Source organism: Suricata suricatta, chromosome 1 (assembly GCF_006229205.1).
Source record: "Suricata suricatta isolate VVHF042 chromosome 1, meerkat_22Aug2017_6uvM2_HiC, whole genome shotgun sequence".
NCBI classification, from domain to species: domain Eukaryota; kingdom Metazoa; phylum Chordata; class Mammalia; order Carnivora; family Herpestidae; genus Suricata; species Suricata suricatta.
The window spans coordinates 102,507,264-102,526,606 of record NC_043700.1 but is presented as its reverse complement, the minus strand read 5'-3'; the positions used below and the strand labels follow the sequence as shown (position 1 = coordinate 102,526,606).

The window sequence follows — 19,343 nt, the reverse complement described above, 5'->3', positions numbered from 1 at the left end:
TAAATGATTATAAAAATGTAATGATTATAAATTACATACAGAATTTTGAGTGAGAGAGCCTCACTAATTGGATAAAGAAAATGCACTTGGATTGGCACATGGGTGACTCAGTCTGTTACACATCCAACTCTTGATTTCGGCTCAGGTCATGATCTCAGGGTTTGTGACATAGAACCCTGAATAGGCTCTGTGCTGACAGCTCAAAACCTGCCTGGGATTCTCTCTCTCTCTCTCTCTCTCCCTTTCTTTTTCCTTTTGCCCCAAAATAAATAAACACACATTAAAAAAGAAAGAAAGAAAATATACTTTGGTATGCCCATTGTTTTAGCTTAATTTAATCCAGTTCTACACATATTCACTAATTGATTTGAAAGTCTAATTGAGATTAAACTATATATTATTGTATATTTTTTAGTATTTCTACTGTAATGAAAAAAAGACCTATAAATATTTAATCCAATCTTAGGTTGAAATTATTAACTTAAGTTCCATATTTTACCTATTCATCCATAAAAGATCAAGGACCAATCACCAAAACTACAATTCGTATACCCAGGACCTTTAAAATATTTATTTACTTATCAACATGATTTCCCTGTCAAAATATATTAACAGTTTTCTTTGATTTCATTTAATGGTATATATTAAAGTGACGGAATGTAATGTAAGTATACTTTTGTGAATATAAACATGAATTAAAATTTCTAATTTAGAAAAGTCATATAGATTTTAAAGTTCAAAATATTTTTAAGGAGGAAACTGAAATTGTAAAAATATAATTAATTATATTTGTTATACATCAGGAGGCTATGCAAGTGAATGATTAGACAACTTTTCATTTCTTTTGTTGGAGGCTTTTTTTGTTGGAGGCAAAAAATTGTCCTATGGGACAATTTAGGTCTCTACACTCTTAAAGAAAATTCTAATGTTTTACTCCCATGGCTGCACAAAGTTACAAAAGAAACGATATGTGGCCTAATTGTTTAAACTCAGATATATAAGAACTTTTGTTTAGGACTAACAAGATAGGAGAAATGGAAGAATAAACCAAATAAGAAGAGAAATTTTAAATTTATTGCTATGGGACTTGCTGCATGCATAAAACATCAAAAAGGTTTGCATTTTTGTTGCTCAGCAGATGTTTTAGGAGGATGAAGCATAATTGACTGGGATGTAAAGTTAATTAGTTGCAGAATATTTTGTTGCCCTGGGCCCATTCCTATAATACTGGTGCACCTGCAATTTGCCTCTGCACGTATGTGAACTCATTTAGGGGGAGAGGAAATTTTCTTCACAGTTACCTGCCCAACCTATTATTAGAGACCTGATCCTTGCAGTCCAGGTTGTCTTAGTACATGTTATCAATTAAAATTAAATACATCACTGGTTAAATGGATAAAAGTAAGACACAATCATTTCCAGCCTGGACTTTTCCAATCTGGTCCTTGCCTATCACAGTCCTTTCTCTAGTTTTCATTAATTTCCCAAGAGGAAAAACAATTCAGCATGCTCTGCAAAATGAGATGGGGAAGTCGGCATAACTGTGCCCCTAAACAGCATTTCTGCCTCGGGATGAGAATATTTAACTGCATTAAGGTAAAATACAGTTCTGGCAACAAAGCCTAGATATTTATACACATGCTGAGAGCATCTCCTTTGCTCTCAGGTGTGTGGAGGTCCCAAGATGGGCCGCGGTCTCTTCCTGTTCTCCACAGCTGCTGTTGTGAGAGAGAACTTAATACAACTTGAACAAGAAGAGTCAGACTGAAAGTCATTCTTGTAGATAGGGTTGTCATAACCTTGGCTCCATATTATTTTGCTGTTCTGGTTTTGTTTATTGCATTGATGGTATATACTCTAACAAAGGACATTTATTTTTTTAAGTTATATGAATTCATTGTATAATGGTTGTATTTTAGTTGGCAGGAAATTATGAAATGAAGATGCAAAGCCTTTTTCAAATAACTGTTAGACAACTCTGGGGTCATGAATTGGTTGCCATATGACTTCTTTTATTACATTGAACATCACCATAGTTATCAATTTTTGTGATGTGAGACATATTAAAAGCCATATATTCTATACTTGTTTGCAGTCTTTTCTTGAAAAGTACGATTTTACAGGTGTATTGAACCATAAGCAACTATTTGTAGTAAACAATATAGAACCATTCCCTAAACTACTGCAGGGAGGCATGGGAAGACATGTGAACATCAATAACTATTAATGTAAAACGTATTATAGGAAGCTTTGTCTACTTAATCAACGGGGGCATGCCTTGTATGGTTACTATTTCCAAGTGCAGGTATAAACTTCATTAGGGTTGTTTGAGTGGATAAGGAACAACCCAATCTTATTACTGCCTTTCCTGGCCTTCCATTACCCACTCTAATTGTCTAATTGCTGATTCTAATCTGCTGTGAACTGGGAAATTATATAATCAGGCTTTTTAGAATTTTGTCTAAAAATGTAATAGGCTTTGTGTCAGGCCTTGTGAGGGAGTCAAGCACATGCCCCTTTAAAATATTGCTTGGCTTCTTTGAGGTTTTGTTCATTTGTTATTTTGCTCTTTTGCCTCTCCCCATTTTTAATTACCCAAGTATATGGTTTTATATTTCCAAGATGACTGCAGCAATATCTCCCCTCTCATATTCTTTTCTGTAGAATGCCCTTGCCCCTCTGAGTCAAGGGGAGAGGCTCATTTCCCTCTCTTTGGATTTGTACTGGCTTTAGTGACTTGGTTATAATCAATAAAATGAAGTATTAAGTGAAACTGTATGACTTGTTAGGCTAGGTCAGAGGAGGCCATGGATGTGTTGGATCACAGTCTCTTGAACATATCCCTCCCTCTCAGAACACAGCTACTATCCTGCACCAATGCCACACAAAGAGGTCTCCTCCCATTGCGCTCAGCCTTTGAACCTTCCTAGTCCAAGAGCCAGAAATATGACTGAAAAAGTGAATAAGCCTCTAAAGATTCCAGTCCCTAGCCATTTGATTCATACCCAAATAGTCACATCTTCCCAACTGTGTCCCAGGTATTATGAGCAGGGATCAGCTCTTCTGGCTGTGTCCTGTCTGAATTCCCAGCCCACAGGATCTATGAGCATAATAAAATGGCTGTGGTAACATGCTGGTGAGTTTGGGGATGGTCTGTGATGCAACAGTAAATAACAGGAAACTTAGATGTGATTATATTTGGTTATACACAGTTTAGTAAATACAGAGTAAACCATGAATTTATCCTTTGCCCAATTCTTCCTGAAACACTGCTCATTTTCAGAGAGTTAATAATGGCCATCAGATTTCATTTCTAACCTGTGAATTACTTGGAGGAAGAGACTATACACACACACACACACACACACACACACACACACACACACATATATACACACATAAAATTTCTGCACAAAGTAGGCATCTAAAAAATTTACTTAACCAAACATATGCTGGGAATAAGTTCACAAAGAGGAGAATTTGTGACCTATGAAATTCCAAAAGGATAACACTATGTGAAATAAAATATTTGTGGCATTCAAAAGGAAGACACTACATGAATAATGGGGATACTTCTTTGCTTTTGAGTAGCATAATGATGTATAAATTCATAGCTAGTATTAATGATGCTATATACACACCTACCAGTATAATTTATGATGGCAAATAATGGAAATGAAATCAAGCATGAGAATAGACTCACGTTAGTGCTTCAGAATAATTATAATGAGGTGTAACTCCCAGAAACTTCTGGACTTCATCCATCACAGTAGCTGGGTCAGATCTCAGCTGCTGTCCATCAATAATTAGCAACTATAAAGTCAAAAATAGTCACTTTGTGAAGAACAAAACTAAATTAAATAGACTGAGCTGCCCCACTTGACCTGGTATAACATTAACCAATTAGGTCAGCGTGAATAGGAAGAAAATATGCATTACTTACAATACATTTAAATATTTACTATTCTTGTGTCCTTCCAAATAAACAATTAAAGTTTGCCATAGGCATCATTTATAACTCTTAACTAACTTGATTGTTATTCAGAAAGAAAAGTATACACTCTCTTGATTTAGTAGCTCAGTAGAAACTCGATTTTCCATCTGTCATGTAATCAGATAATTATCGAGCCTATGGAATCTTATGAGCAAACTTTGGAGTGAAAGCCTTAGAAATGGCGTACGGATAAAAATTTCTCATCTACTCTCCTTAAAAACAATGACAAAGAACTGAGGTTTTAGATGTGACCTTATCTGGAGTAAAGAATATAAGCAATAGGCTTTCTTCTATCCCACATTCCTGGAGCTGTTACAGCATTTTCCATTTTGACAGTCTAGTGCATGACCTTCTTTCCTTATGAGTCCTACAGGACAGATGTCAGAGTCTCTGCACATGGTATTCTATAAAGCTTTGTCTAACTGGCTGTTCGACTAATAGTTGAGTTACTGTCTATGAAACAAGTGATGTCTTCCATATGATGACTTAGCACTTTGAGACCAGCTACTATCCAAAAGAAGATCTCAAAAATATGTTTCAGAGTCACTTAAAATTTTAATACTATTATTGACATTAAACAATGTAAAAATTGGGTCAGCTGGGTGGCTCAGTCAGTGAAGTATCCAGCTCTTGATTTCGACTCAGTTCATGATCTCACAGTTTGTGAGATGGAGTCCTGCCTCAGGCTCTGCACTGACAGCACAGAGCCTGCTTGGGATTCTCTCTCTCCCTCTCTCTCTGTCCTTCCCCTGCTTGCTCTTGTTCTCTCTCTCTTTCAAAATAAATAAGTAAGCATTAAAAAAAATGTAAAAATCTACAAATCTTCCTTAAGTATGACTGTTTTATTATAAATTGTTATCTGTGGCAATGTTATTTCTTACTTTCTGTTTGTCAAGTGTGATACAACCAAAATATAATAAACAGAAGAAATTAATTTTAGGACCTTACCTGAGAAGTAGCAAAGTAAGTTAGCCATCTTTCAATGTGGACTGCATACCATCCAGGTATGAGGCATCTCCTTTGCAAAGCTTTCAGGTCTGATGGGCCCCAGTGTCCAGTTGTAATAACTTCATAGAAATTAAACCTCAGGGCAGCCGGATCTTCATGTGATCGTTGGTGCTTTAACAAGAAAGCCCATTGTAAAATTAATTTTCTTTATGCCTGCATGGCTATTTGTGCATGTGTGTTTGATGTATGTATATGTGTGTGTCTTTTACATCCAAAAAAGTAATGAAAAATGGTAAAATTAATTTTAGAATGAAGAAATAAGGGGAAGAGTGCATATATTAAAACTCAGGCTTTCATTGTATATACATACATCTGTGGTTGTCTTCATGTCTAAAATGTTTAGGTGCAAAGCAAGAGACAGAGTACAGGATTTTCTTTGACGGGTCTGATTAAGTGAATAGATGTCAGGGACTAGACGAATCAAGCCCAATGAAAAGAGATTTAGATTGGCAAGAGTAGGCTTACACTTTACTTTGCTCATTGTTTTACTACAGCTACTCCTGCAGGTTCTGACACTTTTCCCAAGACCCCTGTGTAGCAGATGCTATGAGTACAGAGAAAGCAGATGTCAATTCCTAATGCTTGTTTACGTGTCAGAAGGATGTTGATGCTGCCCCAGATCCTTTCTTTCCTTTTGCTCTCCCAACGGTTTCTGTCCAACACTGCTAATTTCCAAGTACCACTTCGCTCCTACTTTTCAGTACCAAATCCTCCTCGTCTTTCATATCAAATCATCATTAGTCAAGCTCAAGAACCCAGTACCGTGAGAGATGAACTTCGCAGTCAATACAATTTCATAAGCACTCACTAAGCTCCTTATCAGAACAAAGAACTGCAATGGATTCTGGAGATAAAAAGATATAAGCAAAATGTCATCTCTATCTTCAAAGAAATAAAAATTTTATATGGGAGATAACAGAGTGTAATAAAGTCATATATTTGACCAGAGGTACAAATTATTTGCTGTGGTAGCCAGACCTGTAAGTGATTAGTTCTGAATGAAAGATGAAGGGTTTCTTTTTTAATGGTTTAAATTTAAACTAAAATGTAATAAGAGAGATTTTTATAAGTAGAAAAAATAAACATAGAAACCGAGAAAACTCTTTTAAGTTTGAGTGAAAGTGGATGAATTGTGGGAATGGATGAATTGATTTTGCAAGACACCAAAAATTCAACATAAAGAAAATTAACTTCAGGATGAAGGTATGAGTGTATCAGGACCTGATATATTTGTGTAACACCAGGTCATCTATGTGAGTTAGAAAGAAAAATCATTTAAAAAGTAAAGATAATTAAGAGGTGACTAGACAGTAATCCGTGAGTGGTCAATTGGTGAAACAAAACTTTTGAAGTCCTCTCATTATTGTATATTTATTGACATTCTTATATGTATATGCACTATGCTGAGTACATTGAGACTACATCATACATGGAATTGATATAATGTATAGAAACTACATACTATGAATAAAGAAATATAAAAATACTATGTGCATATAATGTTCATGTTATAATTTCTATTTTAAACAGTGATAATATAGAACTGCACTTAATCTGCCTTATATTGATTTATAAAAGTTTAACAACAACTTTTTTTATATTCCCTGCAACTAAGAAGATTAGCATAGAAATATGACCAGATGTCACAAAGGAGCATATTTTATGGAAAAAATCTCACTATAGCTTCTCTGTGAGGCCCATTATAAAGATGTGGGGTGGAAATTACAGTGGCAGGTGACATTTGTAAGAGTTTGTGAATTACACCTGCTGAGCTTTGGATTTATGGTATTTACCAAATAGGCAAGAGTAGCTCAGTAATAGGCTATATTCTTTTGAAATGTGGAGCAGTCTGGGGACCCCTACTCTTAGCAATATGGCAATAAAAATATGAGATAACATAATTCCTTTCAAGTGTTTATGTTCAAAGCATTTACTTGAAAAAGCAGGTACAGATTTTCTTTTATTTAAATAGTTTAATCCATGTAAAAAAAAGTTTCCTATAAAAATATTCCATGGTTTCTGCTAGCAGAATGTGCAACATTTTGCCCCAAGGACTTGTATTCAAAATTTTTACTTAAGGCTTCATATTTTAACGTTTTTGTCACAATTTTTTAAAAAGTAAGTTTATCTTGCATTGCAATATAAATTTTAATAAAGTGAGAAAGACATATTTTTATATCTTGAAGGAAGCAGAGACTCATGGAATCTAATCATTATAACTGGATCTTGCTCCCAACCCCAGCGTTCAGCTTGGATTCCCCAACCACCTGCAATCCCAATGTACAGAGTCACGATTCCTTGTCCATTATTATTTGTACTTGGCCATATATGTCTATTGAGGAAAGTGAAGAAAAAATGAATAAAAAATACAGAAGGGGTAAAAAGTAAATGAATAAAGAATTAACACAAAAAATTGCTTGTGTGCTCTTTAAACATTCCCTTTTAGTCTTGTTTATTGGGACATTAATTTATATATGCATTAAACATATGCATACACAACAAACTGTGAGATTATAGCCTGAGCAGAAACTGAGAATCAGACGCTTTACAAACTGAGCTACCCAGGCGCCCCAGGAATGGAAGGATTCTTAACCAGAGGCCCACAGAGGTAATTCAGAGAGTCTGTGAACTTGGGTCTGAAAAAAAAAAAGCTTCCTTATTTTCAATAACTTCTAAGTGAAATTTTGCATTTAATTTGCCTATGAATTCATTACCAATAAAAATAATTCATTTTTAGATCACATTACAGGTGTTTCAAATACATCAAAATGTTGTTTATGCTCATCCTACTTCAACATTACAGAAGTATTAGTCTCACCATTAGACCTTGCCATTTAATTGTTTAATAAGTAAATATTTGTTATTGATTTAAAAATTCCTTTGAAAATTATATTTCAAGATAGTTGTTTCTCTGTAATTCTATATAGTTTTATGCTTTTAAAACGTATTTCTGGGTGGTGCCTGGGTGATTCAGTTGGTTAAACATCTGACTCTTGATTTTGGCTCAGATCTTGGTCTCATTGTTTGTGACTGTGAGCCCTGTGTTGGACTCTGTGCTGACAGCACAGAGCCGGATTGGGATTCTCTCTTTCTCTCTCTCTTTCTCTCTCTCTGCCCTTCTTGTGCTTGTATTCTCTCTCTCTCTCTCTCTCTCTCTCTCCCCCCCCCATAAATAAATAAATAAATAAATAAATAAATAAATAAATAAATAAATAAAATAGAGAAATAAACTGAAAAAATATTTCTGGAAAGGGACCCATAGATTTAGCAGCTGTCAGAAGGGTCTCCACACAAGAAAAGTGAAGTTTGGAAATGAAGTCTTTCCTTCCATTCTAAGCTATTTCTTATTCATCCCTTCCCGGCCCCTCAGGATCCTGACAGGACTGATTTCTAGGTTTCTGCCCCAGTCCTTACATATCTCTCCTTTTTTGGAAACACCACATAATTCACATCATTACCACCATAGAGGACAGGTTCCTTGAATCCACTTTAACTCTCTGTAACAAGCATGTGTCTTGTTTATTTCTCTTGAAATCACATTTCTATTTCTACTTCTTACTTAAGACTTTTCTTCACCGAATCCATCTGGTTTTGCTCTTTTCTTTCTGTTGGTAAATGCTCCACTTCCCTCCATGTCTTTCAACTTAGTGAAAATAATTCAGGCCATGTTCTGCCTAATTGTTTGATTTCTTAGCTTTTTGACACTGTTGTCACCTCCCCCATTTGATAGTCTGTGCTTCCTTGTATTCAATGTCACCACATTCCTGGATTTCTGTTTCCTTTTTTAAAAAATTTTTTTTGTTTTATTTATTTTTGAAAGAGAGAGAGACAGCACGAGCAGGAGAGGGTCAGAGAGAGAGAGAGGGCGACACAGAATCCGAAGACAGGCTCCTGGCTCATGAGCTAGCTGTCAGCACAGAGCCTGACAAGAGGCTAGAACCCTGAGATCATGACCTGAGCCAAAGTCTGACGCTGAACTGACTGAGCCACCCAGGTGCCCCTGGATTTCTTGTTTCTATTCTTCTGGGTGTATTCTCTTGCCTCTGGACTGCCTCATCATTCTCTATACTTTTCTTCTCTAAACTCTCTCCTGAGGCAATTTCACTACTTTGGTGGCTTTTTTTGGGCTCTGATTCAGAAATTTCTGTCTTCAGCTCAGACGTCTCCCCAGAGTGCCTGCTAGCCTACTGCTCCTTTCAGTGCAACGGTGATTTCATACTTCATGATCACCATTTGTGCCACATCATTAGCACCTCCCCCTCCAACCAGTCCTTCTGTGCATCTATTTTTTGGGGAATATATACTGGACATCCAGTTGCCCACATCAAGAATTTTATTCCCCCTGACACTGTTTTCTCTCCAGGTTCTATTGATTTTAATCCCTACCATCTCTTAATACTTTATATTTCACTCAGTTTCTACTTACTCTCTGTCAATGCTACCTCATTTCTCAGCAGGACTATTACAACAGCCTCTACTTGATTTCCCTGAATAGTCTTCTGTTCCACTCCACTCCATTCTTCAAATAGCAGATAGTCTGTTTTTTAAAAGAAATCTGGTGGTTACACACCGGCTTAACTTCTCAAATGCTTTGTTACTTGAAGAATAGCGGTCACGTGGTCCCCCACACCTGCGTTCCAGCCCCTGTGTGCTCTCGGACTCATCCTCCATAGATCCCCACCCCAGGTTTTGCTCTCTCTCGTCACATAGAGTTTCCCTAGATCTTTAAATGTGCTCCCGTTCTACGCCCACTCAGTTTATACAAAGTCATTCTTCAGTTTTAAATCAAAAGTTTACTTCTTGAGTGAATGCTCTCTTAGCACCATACAAATTTCATCACAGAGCATTCAAAACTTATAATTATCTTTGTGATTATTTGATTAATATCTAGCCACATCTTAAAATGGACACAATGTTATTGATTAGAACCATCCTTAAATGTAGTTGCAGAATATTGCATTTTAGTGTGACACAAATCTATATTGTTGGGTATTTATGTTTTCTTTTTATGTCATTATTGTTTGAGTAGTAGTGCAGTATATAAAGGGATATTTGTCCATCTCTTTGAAACTTTCTTTATGATTCATTCTAGAAGAGGATCCATAACACAAAAAGACCTTTACAAAGCTATTTTAATAATTATTGCCAAATTAGTTTTCAGAAAGGACCTCCATCTATACCTTTCTTTTGGAATGTTTGAATATTTTTACCATCACACCCTTACCAGGAGGGTGAACAAACATTATAATTTTGTTGAGATGATATTCAAAAGAGTATCATTTTTATCTATATTTAGTTGATCCCTAATTGAGTTGATCATTTTTCATATAAATAGTTGAGCAGTTGCATTTGTGTGTATTTAGGATGTGAAATCTGTGAATTCTGTTTATTTGTTCATTTTTCTACTGATTTATTATATTTTTTTATTTTTGCCAATTTTTTTTTTTTTACAAATTAAGGGCACTAAACCACTTACCATGTATTCTTAAAGTTGCTCTACCCAGATAGGTACTTTTAATTTTGTTAGCTGTGATAGACTAATATTTTATATGTTTATGTTATTTAATCAATCTATCAATTCTCTGATGTATGTTTTCAATTACTTTATACCTGAAATTCCTTGCCTGACTTGACATGAATTAAGTATACAGCTTTTATTTGTTACAATTTCGTTTCTTTTTCTTTATTTTTTCATTCTTTCTTTTTTTGTGTGTGTTTAGTTCTATAACATTTGACCATAGAGTACATCTGAACATCTAGACTTCATTTTGGTATTCATCATTGCTTACATTTAAACTACGGCCAAATATTTATAATAGTATCTTTTTACTGCTTCATACCTGGTACCAGGAATATGCCCTGTCTGAGGGGTCGATGAGGATGGTGATGATCTTGGCTTTGGGGACCAGAGATGCAGCTCGCTTGGGAGCTTCTTCTGAATGGAAGTAATTAGCACTTTTTTCAAATAGAAAGTCACTTGTAATGTTGGATGGAGTAGGGAAAAAGTCCATATACCTGAAGGCAGAGAAAGATAATTAATCTGAGTTCTAAGTTTTTCACTAACATGCTATGGATAGTGAAATAGTTGAACATTTTTATATGCATTTATATTGGTTTCTAACAATTGGTGTTACAATAGTTGAAATTGTGGCTATTCTATACAGTTGAATGTGAAAACAACCCAAAATATTACTGTCCTAATGAACTATTAGGGGAAAGAATGAAATGAAATAGGTGGATTTTTTTTAGCTTATTTATTTACTTTGAGAGAGAAAGAGAGAAATAGAGAGGCAGAGAGAGAGAAAGAGAGAGAATCCCAAGTAGGTTCCACGCTCACCACTGGGAGATCATGAGCTGAGCCCTAAGCCAGATATTAAGAGTCCCACACTTAACCAACTGGACCACCTACGTGACAGATATAGGTGGATTCTTAAGAACAGAGGAAAAATCCTTTAGATTCGGGTTGATATTCTGTGTTATCAAAAGTCAAATGCAGAAAAATTAAGTTTATCCTTGGCAAACAGCAAATTACACAATATTGCCTAATAAATATTTTTAAAATAGTAAATGCATGTTTGGAAACGAACTCAGAATTTTAAATTGAGATGAAAGTGCACAAAAGAGGAAGACCTGTGAGTCAGAACAGCTATAAAATCCTAAACAGATTAAGGCATAGCTGTTCTCTTCCTTTTTAACTTTTGCATAATTTGTAGTATATGTAGCAATGTGAACACATTATAGTCAAGCTAGAGTAATTAAGAGGGTATTTCCTGCCAGTTGATCCTGTGGTGCCTCAGTAGGTTCACTCCTCCATATGCTGTTGGAACATTCCTCTGTGTGTAGATTATGGAATCAATATGTTCAGAGGTTAACTCAGTGCAAGGCTTTAATTATGTGTGTAATCCTCCTTACAGCTCATCACTTCTCTAACCCTCAAATGTTCTAGAAATAAATAATGAGAGCAATTAAGAATTCATATAAGACACTTATTTTCCTCTTTGACATTTGTTATTATGTTTCCCAAATGTGAAGTGGTGAGAAGTCTCATCTATATTCCTGCTTAACTATTTGTGTTCTATTTGAGCTCACAGATAAGTGAAAATTGCTGTCCTGCTTTTAGTAACTTGCATGCACTTCCAAAATTCATTTAGTCTTTTAAAAGTAAGGTAGAACAGTGATATCCTGGGTGCAAAGTGGCACCCGATCTGCTCGTCCCCCACTCTGACCCTAGCTGAGTCTAAACAGAACAGGCCTCTTCGTGTGTGGTGTTGACTTAAAGTTACACACTGCAGAGGTATGCATACAGGAGAATTTTCCTTGGGGGAGATTTGTCTCGTATAATTGGAAATTGGAATCAGAGCAGTATGTTCTTAGAAACTGCAATAAAGCTAGGATAAAGCTCCAGAGTAAAGATCAGTTGTAATATTAGGTTTATTCTATCAGTTTAATGAAAATATTATCATTTTAACATTTCTCATAATTTATTAAGTGCAAAGTAATATCCCTTTTATGCATATGTGTGACTAGCATTAATATTGTTTTAGAAATGTTCTGTTATTTTTTGCATGGCAAATATCAACTTATATTATTATACAGCATTCTACAGTCTATGTGGTTAATGAAGATACAAGTCACAGAGTAGAAAATAAAGCAACTTATTTGTTTGTTTCCTTAAGCATCATTTTTGAAGACAGATTATGTATTTAGTTAAAAAAATTCTAGGCACAGTAAAATAATAATATGCTTAAGCAGAATTTTAAATGTCCTTATGAATAATTCTGTCAAAATATCCCATAATGTTCTTTATGCAATCATGTTAATTTACCAGAAAAATATTATCATTATTGCACTGTCCAAATCAAATTATAGGCACCACTCATTAAACATATCGTTGTTATAAATTAATATCTAATTCACATGGTAGAATTGAGCATAACAAGTTTAGGCTGCAACTATGTAGACGTCATGCATACATCTATAATCGCTCTGCGAGGACTGAGCATTTGTTAATAATGGACTTTATTTTGTTATTTTCCTTACCAATCAAGTCCCTTGTGGTAGTTGTTGCCATTAAAGAATTGAACTTCTTCAAATGTTTTGGGGCTGGGAAGATTACTGATGATGGAAGGGTGCATAAGAAGAAATAAATAAAGTGCAGTTGTTCCTATTACAAAAAGGAGGCAAAAGGTTATATACGACAACAAAAGAAGAGGCAACTACTATTTTAGCAAAATTTTTGTTCAAAAAGTAATATTCAGAAGCCCGTTTTTTTTTCTGGTGTCAAAATGATTTCCTAAAATCAATTAGGTATATTTCATGTAGCAACAATCTAAGTATTCTTTTATTAGTCGTCATGGTTCCATTTGCCTAAACATCTGATTTAATATTTGTACATAGGCAAGTTGAGCAGGCTGATGATATAGCTTATTTTTGTCCTCAATGTATTTTTTTTACATTTTTTCCTGTTTGATATGTAGTAACTGTTCTCCTGTTTATAGTATGATACAAAGTTTTTGCTTTAAATTATTTTATATGTGGCAAAATGTCAGTTTACTTGAAGGAGTATAAAAGAAATTACAGGAGAAGCACAACATACAAAAATGCAAAAAGCACACAGGTGGTTGTACAAAGATATGACAAAACTGGGCATCTGAAGGGGATGATACTGTACTTGAAGAAGGGAGAGAACTTCAGAAACTGGCAGTTCATTTCCCTCCTGGGGTCAGATGAGAGGCTAAAACATCAAGGGCTTCCAGCACAATACTTGAACATGGTAGGTCTCATTTAATATTATATTCAAATCAATACAATTCAATGAAACTATTCAACAGATGCTAACTGGTGCTACTCTGTTCAAATCCCTGGTGATAGTTATTTTTCTTTTTCCTTCCTGATCATAACTGTTTATCATAATAATAAAAATTCATTTGTTGGCCTTGATAAACTTAAAGTATATGTGTGGACTTGGGCCAAGTAAACTGGTAATTGCAACATAGTGAGACAGTTTTCTTACGGAGAGAAGACCAGAGTGCTTTTCCAATACATGAGAAAATGGGTGACTTAGACTTAGGGAGCCAGTGAAAGCTTCCAAGAAGAAGTGGTTCCTCAAGTTTTGCCTTAAAAACATAAGTGTTCCTGGTACGGTTGAAAGAGGAGGGCAAGAATTTGGAAAGGTGGCCAGTTGAATGTCCTACCCTGGTAAAACACGGCAATCTAATCAGATAACTGAGGCACTCAGCTAAGCAGACTAGCTGCTGGAACCCACTGAGTGTACGTATCACAGAAGCCTCAGATGCAGTCTCTGAGCCTTGTTTCCATTTGAGTTGGGCCAGAGACTGAGGGCCACAGCAGAAGGAATCATGAAGTGATTGGTTTACATAGTTCTCATAAATCAAAGTTTCCTTTCTGGGAAAGATTTTCCCCCTTTTCAATATGTGGACCCAGGATGTTTGCTTGATTTCCTGGCTCCAGAAGAACTGGAGATCAGTTACACACATGGGCTGGCAGAACATTAATGATTTCAGCAGGGAATCTGGAAGCTGAGCAGATCATCAGAGAATAGGTATTTTTTTTTAACATATCTTAGGCTCATAGGAGCTAAGTCCACTGTGCTTTAAGTATGAATGAGATGGCTACCTATTTAGATCTTCACAGCTTTTACATGACCACCAATCCTGAATAGGGGCATGAATAATTAAAGGAAAGTGACAACAGATCTAAGGGGACCAACCACCTTGGAAGGAAGAAACGTTACGGAATCTAGATTAGGTGCTCCTATGAGACGGGAGGGAAAAAGTTAATAAATGGCCTTCAAAATTAATTACAAATTAAAAACAACTTTTTAAAAATTAACAAAAATGGAATCAGATCATATAAACTCAATTTAAAAATTGAAAGAGTCAGAATTAGTTAGGAACTCAATTGGAGGCCCAAAGGACTGGGCAGCACTATCTCAAACATGTGGAATTATGAGGGGGCATGGAGTCCTGAAGAACTGATCTAAATCACTCCTGAAAACAATAGGAGTTCAAAAATGGAGAAACTTTTAGAGGAGGAACAAAAATGTTTCAGTGAGAAAAAATAAATTAGAGTATTATAAATTATCTCAAAGGGAACAGGGAATTCAGAAATGTTCTTTCTAAATACCTCTTTTTTTAAAGTAGGATGGGATCGACATAAAAATGTTTTAACTAAAGATGAGAATGAAGTGTGTATGTGTGTGTGTATGTGTGTGTCCATGTACATGCGCATGCACAGTGAGACAGAGAGAGAGAGAGAGAGAGAGAGATTTGAGACACACAAGAGAGCTGATAATATTAATAGTTTCATAGCCCTGAGATGTTGAGAATGGATGGATGCGGAGTACAGATAAAGAAATGTTTTTGATTTATTGCTGAATATCGCAAAGCCAATACATTACAGTTTCACTCAATAACATGTACAAATGTTTAATTACCCTGATGGTCACAGAATTGTACCAAAAATGCCTTTATGTTCTGAGCCACAACAGCTTCATGCCTCCAGAAGCAGGAAAGACATCAGAAGGCATCCGACCATAAGGAAGGAGAAAGAACTTTCAACTGGGGACAGACAGTAGGTATGTGGCTTGATACTCATATAATTGGTCATAAAATCTGGGCCCACCACCTCAAAATATATATTTATTTTATTATCACCTGTGTTTTCATCTATTATTGACTTGCATTTTTATGCAATGTCTTTGGTATAAATATTTTGTGGAGGAAGTAGAAAAGACCTCATCCCTGGTAATACTCTCAGAGAAACTGCATTCTATTTTATATATAATCGATTTCTCTTCAGTTCTACCAGAGTTAGCCAGTCAAATCATGACAAATTAATATTGACAATGGGGACACTTTTTCTGGGAGAGGTAAGGCCAACGAGTTATGGTTTTAGAATTATGGTGTTAAATTTAACCCTTTTGGAACCCCCCTCCTCACCTGGTAATATCAAAATTGACCCAGAATCATAAAGGACACCTATCTGTCTGAAGGGCTGGAATTTAATCTTTCAGTGCCATAAGCCTAGGTCTACCCTGCCCTCTGCCTATCCTGGTTCGCTGCCCACTGTCAGTTGACAGGAATTCCTTCTAGGATTCAGCAACGGAGAAATGGGACATCAGTTCCTTCCATTCTCGCCTCAAAACAATGAAGAAAACAGGGGTTTAAGGACTACTTTTGTATTTCATGTTTATTGCAAGAGATGTGTAGGCCATGATTAAATTGTTTAAAGACAACTTTGCATTGAAGACTAGATTCTTAGCATTTGCTGTGTCCAGAAAACTTACAGTTCTGACAGCAGTTGGGAGTTCTGCCAACTAAAGCAGTAAGGAGAACAAAAGAAGACTTTAACTTCCATGATTGAATGGATTTTAAGAATTATTACAACCATTTTCACATTATAATAGCATTTTCTAACAGCATATGATATTATTATCATCCAATTCCTTTATTTTAACTTTGTTTATTTGTTTGTTTGTTTGTTTGTTAGCCTTGGGGATGCCAAAGCAGTTAAAAGATTTATTTCCATGATGGCAGGTCAAATATAAATACAAACAACAAGGAAGAAAACTAGATTTATACTTACTAACCTGAAGTTTTCTCGCAGAACTAAGAAGTAATAATATTCAATGACAAATGATAAAAGATATGTCTTTAAATTAAATTTTTAACATAATTTTACAACACGAGGATGTTTTATTTCTTCAGTAGTCTTTCCAGAGTTAGCACTGCTATAAGGGAGTTGGTAGAAAATTAATGCACATTTTAAACAACAAGAACACAAGTGATATATCTGAAAATATGTGCTGCTTTTTTCCCCTCCCTGCACATGTGTAACTTATTGTTGTAATACAATTTATATTCCTAGAGGAAGAAAAGATTTCAACAACCAATATCTAATTGTCTGGAAATTTTGCCCACAACCTTTAAAATGATCTACTTGCTTGTATTACAAATATCTTCATCTGGGCCAGGCTTATTTATTGTGACTGTTTGTTTTGTGTTATGGTTTGTGCACTCACTGATGAAAATGCTTCTAGTCAAAGTAGTGAATTCAAAGTACAGCAACTCAATAAAAACTTTAATTAATCAGGACATGAGCAAAGTGTATAAAACTGTCACATGCTGAAGAAAGTATAAAATATTCTAATTGAAAGTGTCATCTCATTGGTGAAATACTTTCATTCTCTTTTACTGCAGTCTTATACACTTGTCCTTCAGCTTATGAGAAAATACTAAGGGGAAAATGCCTGATGAACCTCAGGTGTATAAGATAATAAGTCTGAACCATATTTATGCTTAATAAATATTTTTAAAATACAAGGAACACATGTAGAATATTTTAAAGTAATAATGGAAGTGGCTCTGGAAAAAAATCAATTCAGGCTTATCTAAAGTGTAAAATAGTTTGAATCAAAGCAAGCACTTGCTTTATAACCTAATTTAGGAGATAATTAGCCAAAGCTACAGAAAAGTAGAGATTAAAATCAGATACTGCAACTGTGATACATTAACACAAAGTTGTAAAAATTTGACATCTGTGGAACAGCTTTTTTTTATCTATAGTTAAAAATTTAGTCCTCAAGTCTAATTAATAGATAGCATTAGGGTCCCTTTGAGGATCATAGCATGAAGATGATCCATAGGGATGAAGTACCATTCAAATAATGATGTTGGATGGGTATCTAGATATTTCACAGGGCAAAACCTAACCCAGTTATACTATATGGAAACATGTTTCATGACAAAAAAAAAAAAAGAGAGAGAGAGAGAGAGAAACAGAAAGCAAGCAACCAGTACAATTGGCTATTCGTACCTGTTTTTTGTGGCCCAATGACAAGGAATTTTGGCAAGTGGTCACAAGTTTTCTCTCTGGACCAAATGTCTTTGTGCCGTTTATCATCACATGGATTCTGCATAAAGGAAGAATAATGAATCATACTGTGTAATGATTTCCTGGCTCTGTTCTGTAATAGTTGTTCAAAGGACAGGATTGAATTCTTGTCTGATACCCTAGAACTAGGAGTTAGATCCTGTTCTAGTTCTGATATTCTGATTTCCAAATTATTTTCTTCTGAAATGGCATTTTTTTTTCCTTCAAGGTTAGAGCTTAGCATCAAGTTGATTTTGCTGTCATCCTCTTCCGAAACCTGGCTGGGTTCTAACTGCTGAGATTCCACTCTACATCTAGAAACATGTCCTCTGGATTTATGTTTCCTGTCTGTATACCTGACCATTCACTTGTCCGAACCTCTTCTGACCATAGCTTCTTACATATCTGTGCTCTGCCCTAATCTTTCCTATTTCTCTTTCCCTGGGGCTAGAGGGCCGTCCTTGAACTCCACACTTGGACAACTTTTCCTCTCCTTCTTGCACTATGTGCTATTCTGTGCTGATCCAGCAATCCTAATGTTTGGTCATACCCTACAAGCTGATAACATGTTGATCAACATTTGTAGCCTGTATCTCTCTCCTGACCTCCTAACCTGTTTTTTAAATGGAATCTGTATAATTGCTATATAAACATAGTGAGGAAATGCCAGACCCATCCTACCCATAACCATAGGTCCAATTTTATCTCCATCTCAACCTTCTCATGTTTCATTCTCCCCCCTTTTCATTTGAGTGACCCACATTTATTTTTTAATCATGACATTTAAAAAAAAAAAAGGGCCATTAAATGAAAATAATACAGTTTAAAAAATATGTACTGATAGTTAACTTGGTTTTATTATATTATTAATCTAAATAATATATTCAAAAATCATTTTCACAAATAAAGTTCTGTCTAAAAACAAGTATTAGGCATTAAGACAATTATAATTTATATTCATAATCCAAATATTAAAATTACATAAAATAACTAAAAATTTATGATTCATATTTGTGTAATTTAGTCAGTTCTTTTTTTCATATTTTATTTTTATTTATTTTTCTTGTTGTTGGTATTGTTTTATTTCAATTTTTTAAAAATAGTTTATTGTCAAATTGGTTTCCATATAACACCCAGTGCGCTTCCCCACAAGTGCCCTCCTCCAACACCTCCACCTCTTTTCCCTCTCTCCCTCCCCCTTCAACCCTCGGTTCCTTTTCAGTATTCAGTAGTCTCTCAGGTTTTGCCTCCCTCTCTCTCCCCAACTCTCTTTCCCTCTTCCCCTCCCCCTGGTCCTCCATTAGGTTTCTCCTGTTCTCCTGTTAGACCTATGAGTGCAAACATATGGTATCTGTCCTTCTCTGCCTGACTTATTTCGCTTAGCATGACACCCTCGAGGTCCATCCACTTTGCTACAAATGGCCAGATTTCATTCTTTCTCATTGCC

The 19,343-nt window shown here is 35.4% G+C and overlaps 1 protein-coding gene across 1 annotated transcript in view; it reads right to left on the bottom strand.

Annotated features, from left to right (window-relative positions):
* Positions 1–19,343, bottom strand: part of LOC115301409 (bifunctional heparan sulfate N-deacetylase/N-sulfotransferase 4) — a 238,434-nt gene that overhangs the window by 3,160 nt on the left and 215,931 nt on the right. The window contains exons 7-12 of the mRNA XM_029951268.1: positions 17,840–17,936; positions 13,043–13,166; positions 10,843–11,017; positions 4,943–5,113; positions 3,704–3,813; positions 1,637–1,718 (exon numbers count right to left, since the gene is read on the bottom strand). Coding sequence (XP_029807128.1) covers positions 1,637–1,718; positions 3,704–3,813; positions 4,943–5,113; positions 10,843–11,017; positions 13,043–13,166; positions 17,840–17,936 — 759 coding nt within the window. The remainder of the gene's footprint in view (positions 1–1,636; positions 1,719–3,703; positions 3,814–4,942; positions 5,114–10,842; positions 11,018–13,042; positions 13,167–17,839; positions 17,937–19,343) is intronic.